Below are 25,013 nucleotides of genomic sequence, written 5' to 3'. Positions count from 1 at the left end.
ACATATGTGTGCACGTGCATGTATTCCTGTCTGCGTGTGTGTATATGTGTGACTGCATGTGCCACATATGTATGTGTGCTGTGTACACATGGAAGTGCAAGAGTGTGTATGTGCAGGTGTGTACACGTGTGTGCATGGGTGTGTGTGTGCACACATGGGTCTGCCGGCCTGTACATGTGTGCCTGTGCAGGCAGGTGTGTGCGTGCATGTGCGCACAGTGGTATGTGCATACATGTGTGCACACCTGTGCCTCTGTGTGTGCCCACACCCATGCACACATCCATGTCTCTCTCTGTCCGTTTGCATGTCTGTGTGTCTGCCCACACACCCACACCAGCATGCATGTCCATGTGTCCATCCGTACGCATGCACTGGCACATGTGTCCATGTGCCTGTCTGTACAATCCCACACCCACTCGTGTGTCCATCCGTAGGTGCACACCGACACGCATGTTTGTCCCTGCACCCATGCATGTGTCCGTGTGTCTGTCCGCAGGTGCAAACCCACATGTGTGTCCATGTGTCCATCCGTAGGTGCACACCCATATGTGTGTCCGTGTGTCCATCCGTCCGTCCGTAGGTGCACACCCACACGCGTGTCCGTCCCTGCACCCACGCGTGTGTCCGTGTGTCCATGTGTCCGTCCGTAGGTGCAAACCCACGCCTGTGTCCGTGTCCGTCCGCAGCGCTGCGCGGCCTCCGCCCGGCAGGGGGCGCTGTCCGACGCCCTCCCGTCGCGCACCCCCTCCCGTGTCCGCCATGGCGGCGGGTCCTAGCGGCTCGGTAGTGAGCGCTCCGCAGACTGGGGCCGCCGCCGGCGGCGAGGATGGCGGGGCAGCGGGGACGGAGAGGCCGCTGCAAAACTGTTGCGGTGCTCGGGGCAGCGTTGGGGGCGCCAGAGAGCGGGCGGCGCCTCGGGGCGGAGTGGGGCGGCGGTGCTGCCAGGACCCGGGGCGGGGCGGGGCGGGGCGGGGCGGTCCCGTCCCGTCCCGTCCCGTCCCGCAGCATCGGTGTCTGTCGCCGCCGCCGCCGGCGCCATGCGTAGCCGGAGCAACTCGGGCGTGCGGCTGGATGGGTATGCGCGGCTGGTGCAGCAGACCATCCTCCGGCACCAGGTGCGGGACCTGCCGGGAGGCGCGGGGGGGCCGGGATTCTCCTCACTGCGGGCCCCGATGCGCCCCGCCGGGCCCTGGGAAGCCGCCGGCTGACCCCGCAGGCCGGGACGGGCGGAGTTAACAGGGAAGAGGGGCCGCGGCCCCTCGGTGTGTCTCCCCTCGGCAGGACGCGGTGACGGGCCTGCTCCCCGCCAGCGCCGACCACCGGGATGCCTGGGTCCGGGACAACGTCTACAGCATCCTGGCTGTCTGGGGGCTGGGCCTGGCCTACCGCAAAAACGCCGACCGCGACGAGGACAAGGCCAAGGCCTACGAGCTGGAGCAGGTAGGAGGGAGTCGGCAGGAGGGAGGGCCTGTGCCGACCGTCCCGGCACGGCCAGTGATACCAGGGAGCCGGCCGTCACCTCCCAGCTGGTTTGCTTTTGGAGCCAAAAGGTGATGGGAGGCTATGCAGTGAGGATGGGGACAGGGCTGTCCCCAGGCACAGGGAGCAGTAGCAAGGGATGTCAGAGCCTGCTCTTCCTAGAGCACAGCCAGAGGATCCAGCCCTCTGGCTCTGGGGTGATCTGGGGAGACAGTCCTTCTCCCAGGGGCTGGGGAGCTGCATTCTGCAGCTCTGTCCTCCCCCTGCACAGCAGAGCAGCTCGGCCTCCATGGCAGGCCAAGAAATCTTGCTTTCCTCTGCTGTCACCGAGGGAGTAGGGGCCATGGAAATATGAGCAAGGGCTCCGGTTACAGATGCCGGAGCCCTGCAAAGGTCAGTGGCCAGCTGATATCCTGAGTCAGGGCTTCTCTTGGCTGCATGGGGATTAACAAGGCTGTTTTCCTTGTTCCTGCAGAGCGTGGTGAAGCTGATGCGGGGGCTGCTTCAGTGCATGATGAGACAGGTAGGGTCTGGAAAACGCCTCCGAGAGTTGAGTGGTCTCCTTAAGGCCCAGCTCTGCCGCAAAGACGGTCAGTCCTAGCAGTGCCAGCTTTCCCCAGCCTTTCCTGACAAGCAGAGGGAAGGCCCCCTTCCAGCGAGTCTTGAAATAAGCTCTGTCTTGGCATCTGTCCGTGGTGTGATGGAAGTCCCAGTGCTTGGGCTGGTGGCCAGCGGAGCCTTTGCCAGCTGCTCCCTGTCTTGTGGTCTGTCTGGCGCAGAGACTCTGCAGCTCTTCTCCCTGAGGGCGTTTGGGTTGACCCTTTTCTGTCCACGCAGTTCAGCAGTGGCTGGTTCAGCTGTGGCTGTGGGCCCTCTATGGCTGCAGCCCTGCACTAGGGTGGCACAGGAGCCTGCACTGACTGCCTTGCTGTGTGGAGGGGCTTAGCCCGGGGGCCGTAGGGTTTCTGCCCTGCCAGGCACGGCTCCACATGCTGGGCTAAAAGTGTGGAGCATCCCTTGGCTGCCAGGCCTCTCTGGAGACAGGGTTTGATGAACCCCTGCATCTCCTTGTCCTTCTCAAGGTAGACAAAGTGGAGGCATTCAAGTACAGCCAGAGCACCAGGGACTGCCTGCATGCCAAGTACAACACCCACACCTGTGCCACCGTGGTGGGGGACCACGAGTGGGGTCACCTACAGATGGATGCCACCTCCCTCTACCTGCTCATGCTGGCGCAAATGACAGCCTCAGGTGATGCTGCTGGGGGATGCCATTTCAGCTTTGAGTGTGCTGATCTCCAGGGCTCTCCATGTTCTTGGTCTGGGTGCCAGGCTGCTGTGATGGCCTCCCTGACCTCACTGTTTTCTTATGCTCACAGCACCTGAGGTGGATTTGCACCTCTCGATGTCCATCTCTCTAAGAGCACCCGTTTGCCTGAAGCCCCAGAGCTGCCATAGCAGGGTGGGAGTGGGGATGGGAGCCAGGCAGGGCATGGCTCCCATGGGGCAGGCGTGCAGTGAGGAGAAGGGGTCTGGCCTGGGTTACTGCAGCCTCTTCCTAGGGATGCCTGTGGGCTTGGAGCCACTAATGTGAATTTCTCACACTGCTTCAGGCCTCCACATAATTCACAGCCTGGATGAAGTCAACTTTATTCAGAACCTAGTGTTCTACATTGAAGCAGCCTACAAAACTGCGGTGGGTAGCCCATGCTGGGGAAGGGGAGCATGCCCTGGGGGTGCAGGTGGTGGGCTGGTATCTAGGGCCAGCTGTGGGTCCCTCCTGAGCCCTGGCAGACAGAGTCCCACGGTATCTGCTGGGAGCACCACCAATGGGTGGGACTCAAAGGCTTTCTGGGTGTGCTGTGAACTGCTGCCTGCTCCAACGTGCTGCTGCCTCCGCACAGGACTTCGGGATATGGGAGCGTGGGGACAAGACGAACCAGGGCATCACCGAGTTGAATGCTAGCTCTATCGGCATGGCCAAGGTGAGGCAGGGAGAGGTGCTGGGTGGGTGCCAGGGAGTGCCAGTGGCCCTGTGCTGCTTTTTTACAGGGAAGGCTGGGCACGTTGAACTATTGAGGCTCAGTGCCCTAGGCAGTGATAGGTTCCTGGGAGACCTTTCTCCTTCTGTGCTGGGATAAAATGTGCCCTTCTTGCCGGAGTTTTGCCTGAACTGGGAGTGAGAAATTAATTGGGGTATGTGGCAAAAACGTCCAGGGTCCTGTTGATTTCTGGCTACCTGTGGCTTTGTAGATGTGGTCACATTCTGATCAGGGTGCTCTGCAGCCACAGCAGGGTTTAAATTTATTTACATTTGGGCAGTGTGTTACACAGAGTGGCTGGCATGGGGTAAGAGCTCTTAGAGATGAGCAGCATGGTGGAGGACTTGTTGCTTTGAGTCTCACCCTGCTTGCAGGCTGCCCTGGAGGCACTGGATGAGCTGGATCTCTTTGGAGCAAAGGGAGGCCCGCAGTCGGTGATACGGGTGCTGTCTGATGAGGTGCAGCACTGCCAGGTGAGAGCCACGCAGGCTTTACACCATTGCAGGATGAACTGTGATCTGCTGGGGCTGCGGTGTGAATGACGCCCAGGCTGGCAACCTAACCACCTCTCCCTCCCCTTCGCCCAGTCCATCCTCCACTCGATGCTGCCCAGGGCCTCCACATCCAAGGAGGTGGACGCCAGCGTGCTCTCTGTCATCTCCTACCCAGCGTTTGCTGTGGAGGACAGTGAACTGGTGGAAATCACCAAGCAAGAGATCATCACAAAGCTGCAGGTGAGTGGCTCTGCCCTTGTCTCGCCCTGCCCAGGAGACAGCTGCAGGCCAAACTGTTGTAGCCCTTTTCCCCCAAAAAACAGGTTTGGGGAGGGGGTGCTGGGGCGTGTTCTCTCCCAGTCTCTGTGACCTGTGGCAGGGGTGTGCAAAAGAAACAGTCCTATGTGCTGTGGCCCTAGGCTGTGATCGTAGTGTCTGAACATGAGGCGAGCGAGTGAGGGGGTATTTGGCCAGAGGATATCCCCCACCCGTGTTTCTGCATTGACGGTACAAGGTATCTCATGCTGTGCTTCCTGCTCAGCACCTCTTTTCCCTCCTTTCCAGGGGCGCTATGGCTGCTGCCGCTTCCTCCGGGATGGGTACAGGACCCCCAAAGAGGTAAGTGTACCCAGCCCAGCTACCTGCCAGAACGTGAGTGCAAAGCAGCAGCTGCCCTGGGTTGCATTTTCAGCTCCCCCAGGTGCAGCACAAGGGCTGTGGTGGGGAGCACTGGGAAGATGAGAGCCCTGAGTAGCCCCAGGCAGTCACAGGCCTGGGCAAGGCTTCTGAAAGTGCCAGAGCCCATTGCAGAGATGGTATATCCAACCCACACCCATAGCAGATAGGCAGAGGCTGTATCTGCCTGCATCTGAGACCTGGTGGTGTTGTATATCTCTTAGGCTGGGGGAAGATGGGACCACTGCCCTGTGTGGGAGCCCTGCGGAGGTGGGCTCTTTCCCTGGCTCTCCCAGGGCTGCACAAGCCCTGAGTGAGGGCTGGAGGCCTGTGGAGGTGACTGTGCAGTGCTGCTTCCGGACAGGCTTGGCTCTGCAGCAGTACTGGAGGTCACAAAGCTGCTTCTGCCTCTGCTGGCACAGCAGGCAGCTTGTGTACTGCCACACTTGGCTCGCAGTGGAGCACGTGGAGACTTTATTCTACTGCTCTGGGGAGAGAAAACAGGAAAATTTTCTAGGGAACAGTCGCATTTGATAACCACAGAACCAGGACACGGTACTCGGAGACTCTTAAATCGTCACTGGCTGTTGGGCCCATAACCTGGTGGGGCTCCTCTGGGCATGAGTGCTTCTGAATTTTTTTCCTCTGCTCTGCCTCTTCAGACCTGACCATAATAGGCAACGTGTGTGGCTGCATCTCTCCAGAGCCAGAGAAAAGCAGCAGCATCTCCAGTCTGACTTTCTTAGCGCTCATGAGCTTTGCCAGCAGCAAAGCTGTGGCTTACTTCTGGGGAGCTGCGAGGCATGGGAAGGGCGGTGTTGCCTGCAGAGGCACTGCAGCTGGTTGGAGTCAAACGGGAGTTTGGGAGCTTGTGTCTGGTGTGCAGGCACTATAGAGAACATCTGCTCCCTTTGTCCCTCCTGTCCTCTCGGCCTGGCAGTCTGCTAAGGCCAGCTCTCTCCCCTCTCTGTAGCAAAAAGAGTTAAAGCAGTTAGCAGGGAGGATTGAGCATGGGTCCCTTGGGGCACCATACCATGCACATCTGGTGTGGGAGGATTTGGCAAAAGCAGCTCTCCATCCTGACCTCATGCCACGTGACAGCCTCACAGTTACACCAAATGGCAGGAGGAACCCTGCTCTCTGTCCCCGCATGACCAGCCCAGGCCCTCGCACCCTGCTGGGCCAGCCTGGTGATGCCTGAGGAGGCAAGCGCTGAGGGGCTGGGGCAGAGAAGGCAAGGTGATGGGGAAGCAGGTGTCCCCAGTGCAGCGAGGGGGACTGTTGTACGAGACTCTGGGGTGCTCTTCTGGGGACTGCGTAGGCTCCCTTTGCCCAGGAAGGGTGAGGCCCTTCAGCATCAGTGCAGGGGGCTTGGGAGGGGGTGTCTTGGAAAAGACACAGCCTGGAGGTGAAACTGCTTTTCGGCTCTGTCTCAGCCATCATCTGCAGAGGAAGACAGAGAGGGTATTTGAGGCTTGGGCCTTGGGGGGAGTAAGAGTCCTGTCAGTTTGAGGGGATCCTGCCACCCACCACTTGCCTTGCTGTCACACCCTCCCTGCAGGACCCCAACCGTCTCTACTATGAACCTGCTGAGCTGAAGCTGTTTGAGAACATCGAGTGTGAGTGGCCTCTCTTCTGGGCATATTTGATCATTGATGGGATTTTCAGTGGAAACATGGAGCAGGTAAGGGAGGCAGGACCTGCCAGGCTGGTGGAAAGAAGTCCCTGGCAAGGGAAGTGTGCGGGGGAATGATGCAGGGAACCATGACCGGGGCAGATCCCCTCCCTTCTCTCCTCAGGTGCAGGAGTACCGGGAAGCCCTTGAGGGGGTTCTCATCAAGGGGAAGAATGGGGTGCGCCTGGTACCAGAGCTGTACAGTGTCCCACCGGATAAGGTGAGTGGTCCTGAGCTATGGTGGCGGTGGGAATGGCTCATTACCAGATAGTTGGATTTTAATTGCTTATTAACACAAATTGTTAGTAAAGCAACACATGTAGTGCATGGAAACCCTGTGTTTAAAAAAAAACAAACAACACAAAACAACAACATGGATTGGAGCTGTTATAAAATCATGTTGTATAAAGAAACTGCTGGAGTCAGAGTCCTCTGAGAGCTCAGGACGTGTGGACCTGGGATGAGGGGGTTGTGCTGAGCTCCCGTTCAGTGGTGAGGGTGTTTGTGTGGGCTTGAGCAGAGAGCAACAGCCTCCTGGTGCTCAGGCTCTCCCCACCAGCATCCGAGAGCATCACCCCAGTGCTCCTGGGGTATGTCAGTCGTTCCGTGGGATGGCCCGTGTTGGTAATTCAAACTCAGTCTGAGCAGCTGATCTGTTGTCTTTTGTGGGTACCTGGGGCAATCATGAGAAGAAGGGAAGAATGTAGCCAGGATATTTTTGACCCTCTGTGGCAAATGCTTTCATAGGCTCTTTTTTTAAGCCTTAAAGTGCTGGACTTCAAAATGCAATGATGATGCTTCCTTCAGCATCCTGTGTCTCTGGATCCCTCCCTGACCTCCTGGCTTGCCTTCCAGGTGGATGAGGAATACAGGAAGCCCCACACTGTGGACAGGATACCCATGGGCAAGCTGCCACTCATGTGGGGGCAGTCCCTCTACATCCTGGGCTGCCTGATGGCCGAGGTATGGCCACCCCTGGTGATGGGGAGGGCTGTGGGGCCAGGCTCTGAGCTCTGAAAGGGCAAATGCTGCCACCCTGAGCCACCTGCCATGGGGAAGTTGTCACCTCCGTCCTCCAGGACTTCTTAAAGGGGGATTGTTTGTAAGCATCACCTGTTCTACCCAGTCCATTAAATGTTCATCTCCTCATACCTCTTTTTCCTCAGGGGTTTCTAGCTCCCGGTGAAATAGATCCCCTCAACCGCCGATTTGCAACTGTTCCCAAGCCTGATGTGGTGGTCCAAGGTGAGGGAAAGGGACTGGTCTGAAACCCTTGTGCCTGGCAGGTCTGGGGACTCTGCCCATGCGGAATTCACGGGGTGGCTCTGGGATGGTGCTGCTGGTTGGCGGCTGGTGCAGCCAGATCTCAGCCCTGTCAAGGTGGGTATAAGATGTGGTGCAAGTTCTTCCACTCCACCTTGCATTACCCCAGAGAAATATAATCTGCTACAGTCTCCTCTGCAGAGAAGTTGAAAACTGTCCTGTCCTCCTGCCACTTGGCAGGGAAAGCTTCGGTGTAGAGTGTTAGGAGGAGCAAGGCAGACCTCTGCAGTGAGAACTCGTTCCCAAAGGGACCCCAGACAGCTGCCTCTACCTGCTGTGGCACCTTGTATGTGTCCACAAAGGCCAGGGGTAGTGCTGTCACACCCTTGTGCCCCTGCCATACTGAGCCTGTCCTCCTCTCTCTACAGTATGCATCCTGGCAGAGACAGAGGCGATCAAAGCTATCCTGAGGAAGGAGAACATCGACGTGGAGACTGTGGCAGAGGTCTACCCCATCAGAGTGCAGCCTGCCCGCATCCTCAGCCACATCTATGCCCGCCTGGGTGAGATGGGCTCCCTGCTCCTTCAGCGAAGGGGGTGCAGAACAGTCTGTCCCATCCCCTGGCACTCCTGCTTATAGATGCTAATGTCCTGCCCTGCTGCTGCCTGCTTGACTGTTGAGGGCTCTGCCACCCATGCCTGGGCCTGGTAAAACTACTTCTGCACAAGGGGAGCTGGGGTGGCAGGCAGTGCTGTTCAGGGCGATTCTGAAAGGCATGAAGCTTTGGCTTTGCAGTTTCACAGTTGCCCTAGGGACAGGCAGGGGCTCTGATCCATGTAGGACAGACCTGGGGTGGCAGGAGCAAACTTTTGTTCCTGTACCCAGATCTCAATGTGGGGGGCAAGCCAGACTACAGTCTGGCAGTCCCTGGCTGAGAGATCCTGTAGCTCAGGTGGGACGGCTGTTGTTCGAGGGTTGGCAGGGCTGAGCATGAGGGGACAGTGTGCTCCAGAGCTCTGCACACTCATTCCCTGACACTGCAACCCCTTGGGCATGGGGCTTGTTGTGCAGGAGCTGGAGACCGAGCTTGGGCCAAGGAGAAACCTGATCTACCGTAGGCTGCACGCGCTGGCTAATTTAAGCCACCAAAAGGCCAAGTGTGACATGGGCAAAGGGAGCAGGGGAATAGCCTGGCAGCTGCCAGGGCTGACATGACCAAGGGGCAATGCTGCTGCTGCACCGTCTTGGGCTCTGGGAGTAATCCAGGAGCAATGGGAACACTGATAGAGCTGTCAGCTTTGGTGGGATGGCCCTGTGCAGGGGGGAACATCCCCAAAGACCCTGGAGGTGTGGCACGTTGCGGAGGTCAGGACGGGCTGTATGTCCCTGTTTCAGCAACAGTCCCTGGGAAGGGCCTGGGTGTCTGTAGCTCCCTGGGTGGGGCTGGGGGACAGATTATCACTGTCCTTAGAGCTGTGCCAGCTCAACACAGGGTTCTGGGGTACCCTGACCATAAACCAATGTTTTCCTCCTGCCTGGTAGCACTGGGGCCTGTCTCTGCTGCTATATCCCCTTTTGTGAAGAGGCTTGCACTAAAACCTCCTCCTTCTGTCCTGTAGGCCGCAACAAGCAGATGTGCCTGACGGGTCGGCCCTACCGGCACATGGGCGTCCTTGGGACCTCCAAGCTCTACAAAATCAGGAAGAACATCTTTACCTTTACCCCACAGGTGGGTAGCATTGCACGGGCTCATTTGCAGCTGTCGAGCAATCTGGAGCTGGGCAGGAGGTTTCTCCACTGGCTTGAGCACTCGAGTTATTCTCAGGGGTGGCTCAACACCCTCTGAACAGTCTGGGAGGGCAGAGCAGCCCCAGCTCCATGGTGTGAAGCAGCGGAGTTGGTGGTCCTGGCTGTGTGCATGCTGGGGGGAGATGGTTTCAGCCTTCTGATGATATGTGTTGGGTGAAAATCCCTTTGCTCACTGTGACAAGGATACGAGGAGGAGGCTGTTGGCAGGACAGGGATCCCTCTGTCTAGCATGGTGCAGGGATGAGCAGGGTTGTGAGCCTAGTGCTGTGGGAAGTGCGTATTTGCTTGGGATAGTCACAGCATGGACCACCTGTGCGGGGCCTGGGTGATGCTGCTGCTGAGCTATACTGTTAGCTCCTTGTAGTCGCTGGTGGCCAGTAGCTGCCCTGGGGTTGAGGGTCCCTTGCTAGACTGTACTGGCACGTACCGGGTGAGGTGGGATCAGCTGTGGGTGCAAAGGAGCATCTCCCCTGGGTGCGCTGTCTGGCTGGCCTGGCTGAGTACCAGTAGGAAGATGTGGGTGGCACCAAGGGGACCTGGTGGCTGCAGGAAGGGCCACTCATGTCTCCTGTTGTCCTCACAGTTCATAGACCAGCAGCAGTTCTACCTGGCTCTTGACAACAAGATGATTGTGGAGATGCTGAGGACGGACCTCTCGTACCTCTGCAGCCGCTGGAGGATGACTGGGCGGCCAACCATCACCTTCCCCATCTCCCACACCATGCTCGGTATAGATCCTCCGGCCTCACAAAGCATTTGGCTAGAGCAGTCCTGGGAAGCAGCCTCTGCAGGAGGAAGAGGGTGGGCAGATATGGGGCCATCTTGGTAACGGGGACACGGTGGAGCTGGAACAGCCAGTAGTGTCCTGTAAAATGCTTACCGCTCAAAGGGGCCACACTGAGTTGGCAGCTGTCCTGGCAGATAGAGGGGCTGCCTGCCAAGCACTAGTGCCTGCAGCTCAAGGGATGTTTGCTGGCATGGAGGTATTCAGTCTCCAGGCAGCTGGGCTTGTTGGGAGGCCTTTTGGGAGCAGGACCAAAAAAATAATCCCCCTGTAAAAGTGTTCTCGGGCTCTTCCTGCATCTTGACTCTTCACTAAGACTAACAACCTGCTAAAGACTTTCCTAGACAACAGGGAGGGGAGAACAGCAAACCAGAAGGAGCAGAGAGCTGCGCAATGGCGCAGATCAAAACTGGCTGCTCTGGAGCAGCTCACAGCTTCCCCATGAGGCTGGTGTAGGGAAGGGGCTCTGTGTTGCTTTCAGGCCTCTTTGGCTCTCCTTGTGTACTTGCAATTCCCTTAGCATCTTGAGTATCCCCTTTCCTGTGGTGTCTTCTGCCCCTGACAGCAGCACCCTCTCTGCTGCCTTGTGTGAAAGCCAGGGACAGAGCAGGGGGCAGTTTGGGTCCTGCTGTCTGGTACTGTCGGCTTCAGCCCAAGGTGAAATCCCAGGAGCCTGGAGTGTGTCTTGGCCTGACTTGGCTGGAATCCAGCCTGAACAGTCCTGAATTTCTCTTTTTGGGTGGTGCTTTTGGTGCCACAGCCTGGCTGTGCCCCCCAAAGCAAGGGTTTGGCTGATGTCATAGTACTTTGTGTGCCTGAATGCCCACCTGGCCCTGTGTTACCTTCTGGGAGCCTGTTTGAGCAGGAGAGCCTGACTGCCTGTGTCTCTGTCCCCAACAGATGAAACTGGCAGCAACGTGCACCCCACAGTGCTGGCAACGCTGCGGAAGCTGCAGGATGGGTATTTCGGTGGCGCAAGGTGAGTGTAGCTTCCTGGGGTACAGGAGGGCTGGTGGCCTCTGAGAGCATGGTTATGAGGGTACCTCCTGGTCGTGAGCTGGGGCTGATGGGGAACAAGCTGTGAAGGATACATTGGGGTGTGCTAGGCTGTAAGTGCACCCCAGGGCTACAGTCCCAACAGAGAAGATGCAAGAGAGGGTATATCTCTTCATGCCATTAAACTTATGGCTGCAGGATCCCTCTAATAGCTTTTGGGCAGCCCGTCCATGCCCACCTGTGACTGGAGGAGTTGCAGGCAGCTAAAGTAGGCACTGGGGCATGTGTACGCTCCTTGGCATCTAAGCCTGGCCTGGATCCAGGAGGCAAAGCCAAGGGTATTGCCTCCCCCTTCCTCTTTGTGTGACCTCCCCTCCTCTCGCCCAGGATCCAGACGGGTAAGTTGTCGGAGTTCCTGACAACATCATGCCGAACGCACCTCAGCTTTATGGACCCTGGGCCAGAGGGTAAGGTCTTTACCAAGAGTTACGAGCTCAGCATTGACAGCTTTGAGGAGCTAGACGCCGAGGAGTGGCTGCATGGCTTGCAGATAGCAGAGGATGGTAAGGGGGAACAGGCCAGTCACTTCTGTGGCATGGCAAATGCCAAACTGAACCGTAAACCCGTAACACCCAACCTCCCTGCCAGTGTCTGCCACTGTGTTCTTCATACACTTGGGTTTTCACCATGTTTCTGTTCCCATCTGACTCTCCATCAATTAACCTTCTGTGGGTGACGCTCATGGTGACACCAGTGGGGTGGGACTGGGTGAGCTGATGCAGCTGTTGTAGCCTCCTGGCCAGAGGGGTTTCCCAGCCAGACGGGGCTGAGACGGGGGGACATGGCCTTGGAGAGCATGGAGAGCACTCCGGAATGAGCTGCTCCAACCTCTGTAGGCTTTTGCGTGGGGAAGAGACAAAGGCTCGGCATCCTGCCTCCGCTTCAGAGATTTGGCTGACGATCTTTGGTGCACAAGTGTCGGCACAGAAAGTGATGGTACAGCGCACGAGATGGTGGGGAAGAGCCACTGAGTCCCCAGGCAATCTTTAAGTGTTGTTTGCCCGAAGCCTTTGACACTTCCTGGGCAGAGCTGCTGTGGGTAGGGTGCCTGAGAGGGCCTTGGCCCATCACAGCGTGATGGACTCACCTTGTCCTGGGACCGTGGTGGGCTGCAAGTTTTGCTCCTCCCCTTGCAAGCAGGTTGGGGTACGTCCTCCTCCTGCGTCCTCCTCCTGCGTGACCTGGTGTTGGTCATCTTCCCAGCCTTCCCATCAGTCTGCTCTGCCTCTGCTGCTCCTGTAGCCAATGTTTGCACTGCTGTGACTCAGAATACTTGTTTCTCTTGCCCTCTTCTCGCTTTGCCTGTGGTCACAGGCGCTGGCATGAGGCATCCCTACCAGGTGTGGAAAGGGAATGCCATGCTATCGGCCTGAGCCGCAGTCAGCAGCTCATCTCCTGGGGCAGACGCTGGAGAGCAGCAAGGCTTTACCCTGGCCCACTGACTGGAAGAGCATCAACAGCTCTGCATTGTAGTGCATTGCCTTGGCATGGGGCATCTCCTGCCCAGGGCATCCCCCTCACTGCTGGGCAGCGCTGTTTTTCCCCAGCTGAGCAGAGACCTCTCTGACTACCCTCCTCTACGAGCAGTTAGCGAGTGGTGGCTCTGGCACTCCTGATGTGGACTGGGAGCAATGCAAGCTGCTGGAGGCTGGGCAAAGAGCAAGGCAGGAGCTGTAACTTCTCCTCTAACTCCTAATTAGAAATAACTGGTAATTTCTAATTAGAAATAACTGTTGCAGAACCCACCCTGCCTTGCTCCTGTGCTGGACTTCTGCTGGGATGAGGCCCTTGCTGTGCTGGGGTCTCCTAAGAGGTCTCTGCTTGGACAGGCTGCCCCTGGCTATGCCTTCCCTTCTTTGCTGGAGGAGTGGAGTGCAAGGGTTTCACCGTGGGGTTTGAGCAGACCCCACTGTCCTTGCGCAGGCTTGGAGCAAGCATGCTGCAGCCCCATCACTTCCTTTGTCCAGGTGGGACTCGGAGGGAGCCCCAGTTTGTCTCCAGCTGGCAGCCAGTGTCCCAGGCAGCAGAGTGGTGCAGGAAAGGGCTGCCATGGCTGCCGAGCTTTGTGAGCCTGGCTGCCGTTGCTGTCCATCTGGCTGCTGGCAGTAGCGCTGCATTGTCGCTTTGTGCAGACAGCAAAGCTTTGCCCTCGCCGAGGCACAGCTGGGGAGCTCCCTAGGGCCCGGGGGTGCCCCACCACAAAGCAGCTGAACCCGCCCTCTTCTGACTCCCCTTCCAGAGGACACATACGACGAGGTTGCTCAGTACTTGGACCACCTGCTGCAGCGCACGGTTCCCCAGTCGAACCTCCCTCCCACCGCCCAGCGGGGAGGGCTGAGCCGCTTCCGGGCTGCAGTCCACACCACCCGCGACCTCGTGTCCCTGGCGTCCAAGGCCAAGGACTTACATGTCCAGAGTGAGTAATTCCAGCACCCTCAGCATCTTTGCTCCAGCCTGGGGCTGAGGCTGAGGTGCTTTGGGAGCTTTCCCAGCTGTGCAATGCTGGGGTCCCCAGGGGAGCATGCCATGGGCTGCAGAGCAACCCAGCCTTTGCCTGGGAAAAGGCACATTGTGTCCATCATGTCAGTCCTGGCCATGGAGTGTCTTGGAGTTGGTGCCTGTGCAGTCCTCATGGAAACTGCTGGACAATAAGGGATGGCAGCTCCCCATGGCATTCCTCTAACTGAGTGTGCAGGGGCTGCTTCTCCCACAGCCAGCTTCTCTGCAGGCGCTGCTGAGGGAGCAGACTGTCACATGTGAGGTGTTTTGGGGCACAACAGTGGTTGTTGGGGTTGAGAAGCGTGCACCAACCTTGGCTTTCTTTTAGATGTTGGGTTGTATGTCCCCAGCAAGATCTTCCAGGCATCCCAGCAGTCGGTTAAGCTGCTGAGTTCACCCCACCAGCACGACATGGATGGCAAGGTGAGCCCTGTCCCTCCCAGAGTGGCCAAGCAGTGCCATCCTTTCAGCTGGCGATGGAGGGTTCTTGTGGGGCTGCACGGGGAAGGCTTGGGGTTTCGCAGGGGAAAAATCCATGGGTGAATGACCTTGGCTCTATAAGCAGACTGTACTTGGTGTGGGGTGCTGGTGGTGCTAACCAGGATTGTGGGTCTTCCTCCAGAGTCACACACTCTATGCAGAGATGAACCTGCCCCGTGATGAGGATGGCAATGTGGACTGCAAGGCACTGGTGGACCAGTTGCGCATCTGCCCCACACTGCAGGAGCAGGCAGACATCCTCTACATGCTCCACATCCTCAAGTACGATGAGCTCCTAGTCCTGCTGGCTCACTGAGCAGAGAGAGCCAACCCACAAAGCCTCGGGGCTGCCAGGGAGCTGCCACAGGGCAAATTCCTGGCTAGAACCCGGCATCCCCTTTACTGCAGGGGGCCTGAGTGGCACACAGGGCTTGACAGCAAGCCTGGCCCCACGGTCAAGGAGCTCCTCACAGAGTTGTACGTGCGCGTGGGGGACACACGCCAGTGGGCACTGATCCGCTACATCTCTGGCATCCTCAAGAAGAAGGTGGAAGCTTTGGATGAGGTAACAACTATGCAGCCAGTCTCTAGTGGGCTGAGGCCTGTCGGACAGGAGGCAGCAGAGCGGGCAGGCAAATTGTAGCTGCATCAGTGCTGTCTCCCTCTGCCTTGTGCTGAGGCCCCAAACCCCGAGCTGTTGGTGATGCCTGGGGTGACCCTTTCTGTCCCCAGGCCTGCACTGACCTCCTGTCTCACCAGAAGCACTTGACGGTGGGGCTGCCCCCAGAGCCACGTGAGAAGACAATCTCCGCGTGAGTGTGGCACCTCTCCCTCCCCACGCGTGCTGGGCTGGGGCTGGATGTGAGCCCGCTGCTCTGGAGTCTGTGGGCAGGAGCAGCTCTGGGTGTCTGTCCCCAGGCTCTATCTCTGCTCTCTGAGCTGTACAGACCAGGAGAGATGCAGGGCTTGCTCTGCTGCCTCTCACCTGCTCTGCCGTTCATTCCCTCCCCAGCCCAATCCCCTACGAGGACCTTGTTCGCCTCATTGATGAAGCCAGCGAGAAAAACCTCAGTGTGTCCATCCTCACCCAGGTGAGGGACCCGGGGCAGTGGGGGACCCCACAGCTGGGCGCCTGCCTTGGCGAGCAGCAGTGGGGTGATCTGCCTCTTGCCTTCCAGGAGATCATGGTGTACTTGGCCATGTACATGCGCACACAACCCGCACTCTTCGCTGAGATGTTCCGCATCCGCATTGGGCTCATCATCCAGGTGATGGCAACAGAGCTGGCACACTCCCTGCGCTGCTCAGGTACATGCAGCAGGGATAGTACCCTGGCTGGGGTGGATGCTGCGGTGCTTGGGGCCTTGTCAGCCAGGAAGAAGTGCTGTTAAAAATGGGCAGCTCAGTGCCAGGATGAGACCCTGCATGAAAGTGTCAGGGTCTGCAGCTAGGACTCTCTTGGGCAGCACAGACAGGTGATTTCACTGCAGTCTCTATTCAGGCATGTGTTGGGCTGGCATGGGGAAGAGTCTCTGTTGTAGGCAGCACCTGGAGTTAGTGTATGTCCTTGGAGGATGAGCTCCTGTACCGGTGCTTCCCCTGCTAACTGAGTGGGGTGTAGGGTAGAAATGTCCCAAGAGGGCTGTGAAGCAGGGTGCAACCACCAAACTTTGTTCTCTCCAGCTGGAGAAGCCACCGAGAACCTGATGAATCTAAGCCCGTCAGACATGAAGAGCCTCCTCTACCACATTCTCTCCGGCAAGGAGTTTGGGGTGGAAAGGAGTGGTGAGTCTCTTGGCAGGGTTGCGAGAGCATCTCTGGGCAAAGCAGAGTCCTGGTGTGGAGCATGGCCAGCTCCACGTGTTCCTAGCTGTGGCGTTGTCCCTGTCCTCCTGCATGTCCAGCACAGCTGCTTCTGCACTGCAGTGGTCCATCGAGAAGCTGTGCTCTTCAGCAGGGTGGTGCTGAGCCAATTTCTGTGGATCAAGCCAAGTCCTGTGGCTACTGGGGCTTTGCTTAGTTTGGCACTTGGCCCGGTCAGGCCTGAACTGAAGCAGTTCTGTGCTATGCTCATGGATCTCTGATGCTGGTTGGGATAGAGGGCAAAGGCGTGCAGAGGTACCAGTGCCTGAGCAGTGACAAGGGACGTCCATGCCCTCAGCTATGGTACCCACTCTGGACCTCTCTTCCCTTCCAGTGCGATCAGTCGACTCATCGCTCACCACCGCTGTCTCCATCTGTGAGGTGGGGGCTGTCGGGGCCACCAAACCTGAGCGTGCTGGCATCGTCAGGCTGAAAAGTGAGATCAAACAGGTGAGGGCAGGTGGTGCAGGCTGCTGCTGCCAGTTTTGTGGGTGACAAGCAGCTACAGGACAGGCAGGATTGATGGGAGAGCAGGAGGGAGCTCGCTCCTGGGCTTTAGAGAGCTTACAGCTGCTTCCAGGAGCTTCTTTTGGCTCCAGTCCTGCCCTGGGGGGAGAATTGGGGTAAATCTGTTAGTGGGGGTTGCTCTGGAAGTGCAGCACAGGGGCTCTTGAGAAGGTGCAGGGGTGGGGAGGACCATGCAGTGTCCCAGGCATGGCTGGTGTCCTGGTGGGTCTCTTCCAGCAGCAGAAACCTCATTTCCTTCTTCTCTTGCAGCAATTGGATAAGCGTAGGCAGTCTCTGACTGGGAGTAAGGTGAAGCCACTGTTGTCCTCCTGCAGCCTCAGCTTTTATCCCTTATGCCACACACCACGGCAGCTTCCGAGCATGCATGAGTTCATGGGCTTTCTTAAACAAACCCGCTGAGTGAGCTGCTGCAGCAATTAGCTGGTTTCCCCTCTCAGCAGGCTCGTGGTTTTTCTGTTCAGGATTGTGGAAGAAGGCTGGCTCCCTGGGAAGAGGTTGGCATTGCTTAATATGCTGTGCGGGCCCAGGGCTAGCACTGCCCCACAGCCTTCGGGGAGCTCCTCTCTGAGTGGGACCAGCCGTGTTTGGACTGGCTGGGAGGAAGGCTTCTCTAAGCCGTGGGTGTACTGGCATTACAACCAGCTGGGAGCTGTGCTCCATAGCTGCTATGGCTGAATAGATCCCATTATACCCACAAAAACTTGCTGAGTGGGATGGCATGATGTTTGCAGTGCCATGGCCAGCAGTATCCCTGCAGGCAGGTCACTGGTAATCACTGGATCCTGCATGTAGCCTCCTCAGCTATTCCTTCTTTGGGGCAAGAGGCTCCTGCCCAGCTACAAATGACAAGGACCTTCTCCGGTGCCTGGTATGTGTCCAGGAGGAGTCCTGAGCCCTCTGAGATGGGGCCTGCAAGGCCCAGGCTGATGCAGCACATTTATGGCCAACCTGCTGTAGCGTGAAGTCTGTCATCACAGAGGGACCACGTATGTGGTGAGGAGGGTTGTCCACAGGCAGCGACCTTGCTGCTGGCCCTCCAATCTGTCTGAGACTAAATCCCTGCCCGTGCCAGCAGCCAACAGAGCAGTAGCAGCCCTGCTCCTGTGTGCTGACTGGCATGAGCCTGCTGCTGCAGCATGGGCATGTGGGGCCCCACAGCTGCTCCGTGCCCTGGCGCAGTCCTTCCCCTCTGATACTAATGTGATAATTTCCACAGCTCGCCTTTCGAAACTGCCTCTCAGTCTCCAGCTAACTGCAGCCCCTGGGATAAATGCCCCATGACCTGAGCTTGGTCCATGCTCCTGCTGCTCTGCTTGCCATGATGGTTGCCCTGCTCTGGCACAGTCTGATTTTTGTCTCTCCCTTTCTCCTTCAGCCCCTCAGTTTGCAGTCCGGGGATGCCGACCTAAAGTCCTCTCTGGTAACCTGTGTTTATTGGCTGCACGCATGGGGTCTGTCCTGTCTGGGCTCCGGGGGGTGCTGCAGTGAGCTAGGGCTGCAGGGTGGGCTTTGCTGGGGGCAGGGGGTGGCAGCTCTGCCCTGGGAACCAGGCTGGGTGAACACAAACTCTTGGGCAGCAGCAGCAGGCTGTGTTCTTGTAGGGTATTTAACTTTGCAGCAGTCTCTGTTGTCCTTGTTTTGTCTGCCCAGTCCACTGGGCACACAGAGCTGCTGGGCAAGGGCTCCTTTTCAAGCATGCTGGAAGACCAGGGCAATAAGGACAGCCGCCAGGGCCAGTGGCAGCGGAGACGGCGGCTGGATGGGGCCCTCAACCGTGTCCCTGTGGGCTTCTACCAGAAGGTCTGGAAGGTCCTGCAGAAGGTGAGCTGGATATCTGGCTTGGCTCTTCTTCATGCATGTGAGTCTGTGGTCCCGGGCACCAGCCTTGCCAGAAGGACTTGGGCACCTGGGGCTGGTCCCCAGTGTTGTGTAGATACGTGCTTTATGGACAAGGCCTGCAGCTGGCCCTGGAAAGCTGGAGAAGAGCTGGAGCTGCCTTGTAGGCACGTAGGACCTACCTCATACTATGCCGACCATTGCAGAGGGGTGCTAGGTCTGCTCAGGTGCTTTACAGGGCTGGAGCAACAGCTGAAGCAACTCTGGGCACAGCTTGTCCTTGGCATGGTAAGCCAGGGAGCAGAGCCCCATGCTGTGTGCGGGAGGGCTCTGGTGGTGATGAACTGATGGGAAAGGAGTGATGCTATGCAATGAGTTAGGAGGTGGAGCTGAGGTGTGTGGGCGGCACGCACCAGTGCTCAGTTAGGAGTGAGCTGGTGGGCTGGACCTACGTGTCTTACCACAGTGCTTCTCCAGGCTATAACCATGGTCACTCCTTCTTGTTCTGCAGTGCCATGGCCTCTCCGTGGAGGGCTTTGTTCTCCCCTCTTCAACAACCAGAGAGGTAGGAGGTTTATGTGAAGGGGAAACAGGGCGGGTTTGTGTTGGGCGCTGGGTTGCCCTTGGCGAGTGCTCAGCGTAGCTCAAGAGTTGTGCTGGTGGTACAATGCTCTAGATGCATTTCTTTCTCCCTCCTTACAGATGACCCCAGGGGAAATTAAGTTTGCTGTGCATGTGGAGTCGGTCCTCAACCGTGTGCCCCAGCCAGAGTACAGGCAGCTGCTGGTGGAGGCTATCTTAGTGCTCACCATGCTGGTGGATATGGAGGTGCACACCATCGGTGGCATCATAGCTGTGGAAAAGATCTTGCAGACAGCCAACGACCTCTTTTATGAGGAGCAGGTAGGGTCCAGGCCTCACACAGAGGCCACAGCCTACACCCAGGGCTGCTGCATGCGTTCCGCATAGCTATTCAGGGTTCACCCACCTGGAGGGTCCCGTCTGTTGTTCCCATTGTGTTCATGGGGCACAGAAAAGCTGTAGTGTCCTCCTCCCACTGCTCACCATCTATGTGTCACCCTGTGAGTGCAATGGAGGATGCTTGGGATAGAAGCTGGTGAAGGGGCTGCCCTTATTCCTAACGCTGCCTTTCTCCTCTCCTCTCCAGAAAGCCCTGGGTGCTGATGACCACATGCTGGAGAGAGATCCTGCAACAGGCATCTGCAGCCTACTGTACGACAGTGCACCGAGTGGTCGATTCGGCACCATGACCTACCTGTCCAAGTCGGTGGCCATGTATGTCTACGACTTCCTGCCCACCGACGGCTGCTCCATGCAGTAGCTCTCACAGCTCCTCTCCCCAGTTTGCAGATGCTGCGGGAGGATTGTTTCATACAGCTTTTAAAGATGGGCATTAGGCTAGTTTGCAGGCAGCCTGCATGGCCATCTCTCCTCCCAGTCCTGGCCTCTTGGTGGGTGAGCAGCTCTCCCAAGAAGCTCCGCAGGAGGCACACGCGCTAAGCTGACCTGTGCCTGCGTGCAGCCTGTGGAGCAAGGGATGGCAGGGAAAGGTTGAGCTTTGAAGCCTGCTTGTGTTAGTAGTGTCTGCCTGCACGGCTCCTCCTGAGCCATCACCCCCAGAGGGGCCTGTGTTTGAGGGTCCCCCTCACCAGGCGTGTGTGCTTGGCACTGCAGCACTCCCTGGCCAGCTCGCACTCTCCCTGCCTCCAGCAGATTTGAGGTTTTTAACCTGTTCTGTGCTGCTTTTTATTCCAAATCCACAGGGTTTATACTAGTGTAGGCTGGAGCTCTTGCTCTTCCTGCTCCTAACGGAAAAGCTTTGTTAGAGGAACGGGGAATGCCACCTGAGTCTCTCCCAGCACACCTAAAATGAAACCAGTCCAGCCCGGCCACAGCTGTGCTGCTTGGAAGCAGGCAGCCCATCAAGTCTCCCTCAGGGGTCCTGTGTGCACAGCTGGGGAGGCTGTGGGAGCCAGGAGCATCCCAAGGTGGGAACAGATACCTGTTACCTTTAAGCTGTGAGCACAGGGCTTCTGGCTGGCTGAGGGATGCTGGTGGCAGCCCCTCTGTGCCATCTGCTCCATCTCTGGCAGTGTCGCTGATGGTTAAGTCACAGGTTCCTGAGTTGATACAGGCCCTGTGAAGCAGTTCCAACTGATGTGGATCAGGCACACCCATCAGAAAGTGGTGGTGGGAATGGAGTTACAGAATAACAGAATGGTTTGAGTTGGAGTGGACCTTTAAAGGCCATCTAGTTGAACCCCTCCACAGTGAGCAGGGTCACCTTCCACTAGACCACTTTGCTCAGAGCACCATCCAACGTGACCTTAAATGTTTCCAGGGATGGGGTATCTACCACCTCTCTGACCAACCTGTGCCAGTCCTTCACCACCCTCAGTGTAAAAAATTCTGTCCTTATATCTAGCCTAAAGGTACCCTTTTTTAGTTTAAAACCATTAGCCTTGTCCTATCACAACAGGCCCTGCTAAAAGGTTTGTCCCCATCCTTCCTGTAGCCCCCTTTAAGTCATGGAAGGCTGCAATAAGGTCTCTCTGGAGCCTTCTCTTCTCCAGGCTGAACCCCCCCAGCTCTCTCAGCCTGTCCTCACAGTGGAGGCGCTCCAGCCCTCGCAGCATCTCTGTGGACTCCTCTGGTCCCACTCCAGCAGGTCCATGTCCTTCTGATGTTGGTGCCCCAGAGCTGGAGGCAGCACTGCAGGGGGGCTCTCCCCAGAGCAGAGCAGAGGGGCAGAATCCCCTCCCTCGCCCTGCTGCCCATGCTGGGGATGAGCCCAGGCTGCAGGGGGCTTTCTGGGCTGCCAGCGCACATTGCCAGCTCATGTCCAGTTTTTTACCCCTCAGTACCCCCAACCCCTTCATCCCCTGGCTTGTGTTGATACCGGGGCTTGCCCTGACCCCAGTGCAGGACCTTGCACTTGGCCTTGTTGAACCTCATGAGGTTCACATGGGCCCGCTTCTTGAGCCTGTCCAGGTCCCTCTGGGTGGCATCCCGTTCCTCAGGCACATCAAGTGCACCACTCGGTTTGGTATCGTCTGCAAACTTGCTGAGAGTGCACTTGATCATACTGTCTATGTCACTGATAAAGATATTGAAGTGTACTTGTCCCACTATGCACCCCTGAGGGACACCACTTGTCACCAATCTCCATGTGGACTTTGAGCTGTTGACCACTACCCTCTGGATGCAACCATCCAACCAATTCCTCATCCACCAAACAGTCCACCCATCAAATCTTTACCTCTCCAATTTAGAGAGAAGGATGTTGTGGGGGACCATGTCAAAGGCCTTACAGAAGTCCAGGTAGACAACATCTTCCCTTGTCCGCTGATGTAGTCACTCCATCATAGAAGGCCACTAGGCTGGTCAGGCAGGGGTTGCCCTTGATGAAGCCATGCTCACTATCTCGAACCACCTTTCTGTTCTCCATGTGCCTTAGCATAGCTTCCAGGAGGACCTGTTCCATAGTCTTCCCAGGCACAGAGTTGAGGCTGACAGGTCAGTAGTTTCCAGGGTCCTCCTTTCTACCCTTTTTAAAAATGTGTGTGATGTTTCCCTTCTAGTCACTGAGGACTTCCCTTGACTGTCATGGCTTTTCAGATATAATGGAGAGTGGCTTGGCAACTACATCAGCCAATTCCTTCAGGACTTTGTGATGCATCTCATCAGGTCCCATAAATTTCTATATGTTCAGGTTCCTCAGGTGGTCATAAACCTGATCTCTTACAGTGGGAGGGACTTTGCTCCCCCAGTCCCTGCCTTGTGGTCCATACACTCAAGAGGTGTGGGGAGAGAGGTTGCCAGTGAAGACCGAGGCAAAAAAGTTTTTGAGTACATCAGCCTTCTCTTCTGTTCTTTCCAGTTTGACATGGTCGTGCTCATTGCTGGGGTATGCTTTGCTTGACCTTCCTTTTCTGGCTGACATACCTGTAGAAGCCCTTGTTATTCTTTGTGTCCCTTGCCAAGTTCAGCTCCAGCTGCGCCTTGGCCTTCTTGACTCCATCCCTACACAACCAGGAAATGTCCCTATACTCTTCCCAGGATACCTGTCCTTGCTTCCACTGCCTGTGCATTTCCTTCTTGCCCTTTAGTTTGAGCAGCAGGCCTCAACTCAGCCATGCCGCTCTCTTGCCCTCTTTTCGTGATTTCTTACATTTGGGGATTGCGAGCTCTTGCGCTCTATGGAAAGTATCCTTAAAGATCTGCCAGCTCTGTTCTGCTCCCATGTCCCTGAGGGCAGTTTCCCAGAGGGTCCTATTCACTGACTCCTTGAAGAGCTGGAATTTTGCTTTCTTAAAATTCAGGGTCCTGACTTTACTCTTCCCTTGACTCATATCTCTCATGACTGCGAACTCTTAACAGTGCATGATCACTGCAGCCCAGGCTGCCTCCAATCTTGATGTCACCGATTAGCTCACTTGCATTGGTGACAATCAGGTCCAGTATCATATCTCCTCTGGTGGGGCTGTCTATTACCTGGCTGAAGAAGTTATCCTCGATGCGCTCCAGGAGTCTCCTGGATTGCCTGCAGCAACAGGCTCAGGGCCCTCACTGGCACCCCGTCCCTCTAATCTTGGTGTGTCATTCTACAGCTTGTCACGGGCAAGCCTAATATTATCCCCCTCCCCTTTCAAGCCTAGTTTAAAGCTCTGTCAATGAGCCCCGCTAGCTCGTGAACAAAGACCCCCTTCCCCCTTTCAGAAAGGTGAAGCCCATCTGACAGCAGCAAGCCTGGTGCTGTATAGGCCATCCCATTATTGAAAAACGCAAAACTGTGGTGGTAATAACCAGCCACGGAGCCACATATTAATAGACTGGGTCTGTCTGTTTCTTCCAGTGTTGTTGCCCATCATCAACAACACTGGAAGAAACAGACAGACACAATCTGTTCTGAGAGGAAAAAACAACCTGTGCTCCAGATTCCCTTACCAGCCATCCCAAAGCCCAAAAATCTCTTTTGATCCACTTGGACTATCACTTGGCATTGTGGCTTCCTTGGCATTGTGGCCACCTACGTGTAAGAGTAGCAGTGGGTAATAGTCCAAGGGCCATACCAGGCTAGGAGGTTTCCTAGTGATATCCTTAACCTGGGCCCCAGGGAGGCAGCAGACTTCCCTGAGGAGGATCTGGCCAGCATATCGGACCCTCGGTTCCCCTTAGAATTCTGAGAGTCACCTACAACTATAACCTGTCTTTTCTTCCTGGTGGAGGTGGCCGTGATACGGGGCTCAGCCTTTCTGACCTTGGTAGCACCTCTGGTGAAGATGGACTGTCATCTACATTAACATTCATTAGGTGGTATTCCACATCTAGCGCCTCGTACCTGTTGTACAGAGGCGCCTGGGAAGGCGAGGCAGGCAAAGGGGGGGGTTCACCTGCTGCCCCAAGCATGGACTTGCCTCCCTTCCCTCTCATTTAAGCTGTTGCCTTCAGCCTGGTGGGGGGAGGATACCGGATCCTTTTTATCTTGGGTTTTTCCTGGTGGTTGTTCCCATTTCTGGCTCGGGGAGGGCAGCACATGGTTCTAGCAGTCTCTCTTTCTGAGACTCCCTGATGCTCCTTAGCCTTTCTACTTCCTATGGTTCCTTTGCCACCACACTGAGCAGATCGTCCCCCTGGTGCCACCTCACACTGCTATTCTCACTGCTGCCATCTGTCATCAGTGACGGGCTCTGGCACTCCCTGCAGCCCAAAACCTGGGTGGCTGCATGTTTTCATGGGAGCTGTGTCTGGGCTGCCGCATCCATCCTGGCGAGTGCAGGGGACACGACTTTCTGCTGGGTGGGTACCACAGCTCAGCTCCTGAGGAGGGTGAAGGCCGCACCTGGAGCTGGCAGTGTCACTGTCCCCTTCCCACATGCCGTGCTGCGCCGCGCTCTGGTTGCCCGCTCTGGTCACTGTGCTCCTGCTCGCTTCCACTCCCCAGGCTGCTTTTATGGGTGTGGGGGCTGCCGTGGCTCTGTGGGCCGAGACCTGCTGCTCCGCTGCGGATCAGGCCGGCTCCGGAGCAGCTCCCCTCGGCGTGTTTTGTGATCTCCTTAAAGCCAGGTTAAGTTCATGGGTTGTCTCTCAGCGCTGCATCCTGAGGTAGCCGATGTTCTGTAATTGTTGCCTGATGATTCTTCCAGGCCTGGTGAACTCTGCCCCAGGCAGAGGGGGCTGCAGCCCCCACCCCGCTGCTCCCTCCGTCCCGAGCATACCGGCAGGAAGGCGGTTTGGGAGCCAGCGGGGTCCCGACGTGGTTTGGGCCTCAAACCGGGACAGCCCGTCTGGGGCGGGGCACGGGGCTGCTCCCTCTCGCGCGGGGCGGGGGGTGGGTGTAGGCCTCCGGCCTTTTTTAATGACCGTTGTTACATTTTTAAAGACAGTCCACCCCCACGAGCTGCGGGCGGTGGGGACCCCCAATAAAATGTCTCGTAGGGTGAGTGTGCGCCCTGCTTTCCTCGCCGGGCGGGGGGGGGGCGGGACGGGACGGGAACTACAGCTCCCGG

At 57.1% G+C, this 25,013-nt stretch overlaps 1 protein-coding gene across 8 annotated transcripts; it reads left to right on the top strand.

Annotated features, from left to right (window-relative positions):
* Positions 1-957: 957 nt before the first annotated feature.
* On the top strand, positions 958-24,860 carry PHKA1 (phosphorylase kinase regulatory subunit alpha 1). Of its 8 annotated transcripts, none has more exons than XM_063346555.1 (33): positions 958-1,115; positions 1,282-1,440; positions 1,955-2,002; positions 2,562-2,730; positions 3,092-3,174; positions 3,383-3,463; positions 3,895-3,993; positions 4,108-4,254; positions 4,579-4,632; positions 6,251-6,373; positions 6,489-6,584; positions 7,220-7,327; positions 7,531-7,609; positions 8,056-8,190; positions 9,248-9,357; positions 10,021-10,165; positions 11,122-11,200; positions 11,605-11,684; positions 13,517-13,693; positions 14,105-14,199; positions 14,399-14,538; positions 14,665-14,821; positions 14,989-15,068; positions 15,269-15,347; positions 15,435-15,564; positions 15,940-16,041; positions 16,454-16,569; positions 16,897-16,935; positions 18,023-18,067; positions 18,298-18,468; positions 18,995-19,048; positions 19,186-19,386; positions 19,652-24,860. In XM_063346555.1, the coding sequence occupies exons 1-33, from the start codon at positions 1,038-1,040 to the stop codon at positions 19,823-19,825; spliced, it is 3,633 nt and encodes a 1,210-aa protein (XP_063202625.1). In that variant the 5' UTR covers positions 958-1,037; the 3' UTR covers positions 19,826-24,860. The 8 variants fall into 8 exon arrangements, with proteins under 8 accessions (XP_063202625.1, XP_063202622.1, XP_063202626.1 ...); XM_063346552.1 differs by having other exon boundaries at positions 11,605-11,780; XM_063346556.1 differs by lacking the exon at positions 7,220-7,327 and having other exon boundaries at positions 11,605-11,780.
* The last annotated feature ends 153 nt before the right edge of the window (positions 24,861-25,013 follow it).

This window comes from Chroicocephalus ridibundus, chromosome 9, assembly GCF_963924245.1.
Source record: "Chroicocephalus ridibundus chromosome 9, bChrRid1.1, whole genome shotgun sequence".
NCBI lineage: Eukaryota > Metazoa > Chordata > Aves > Charadriiformes > Laridae > Chroicocephalus > Chroicocephalus ridibundus.
Note: the sequence above shows the minus strand (reverse complement) of the source record. Positions and strands in the feature narration are given on the sequence as shown.

Excerpts from the sequence above, each read along its gene's own strand:
- PHKA1 (XM_063346552.1), top strand. The coding sequence starts at position 1,038 with ATGCGTAGCCGGAGCAACTCGGGCGTGCGGCTGGATGGGTATGCGCGG. Across the intron at positions 6,374-6,488 it reads TCAGTGGAAACATGGAGCAG|GTGCAGGAGTACCGGGAAGC; the intron begins GTAAGGGAGGCA and ends TTCTCTCCTCAG. Across the intron at positions 14,822-14,988 it reads AGGTGGAAGCTTTGGATGAG|GCCTGCACTGACCTCCTGTC; the intron begins GTAACAACTATG and ends TTCTGTCCCCAG.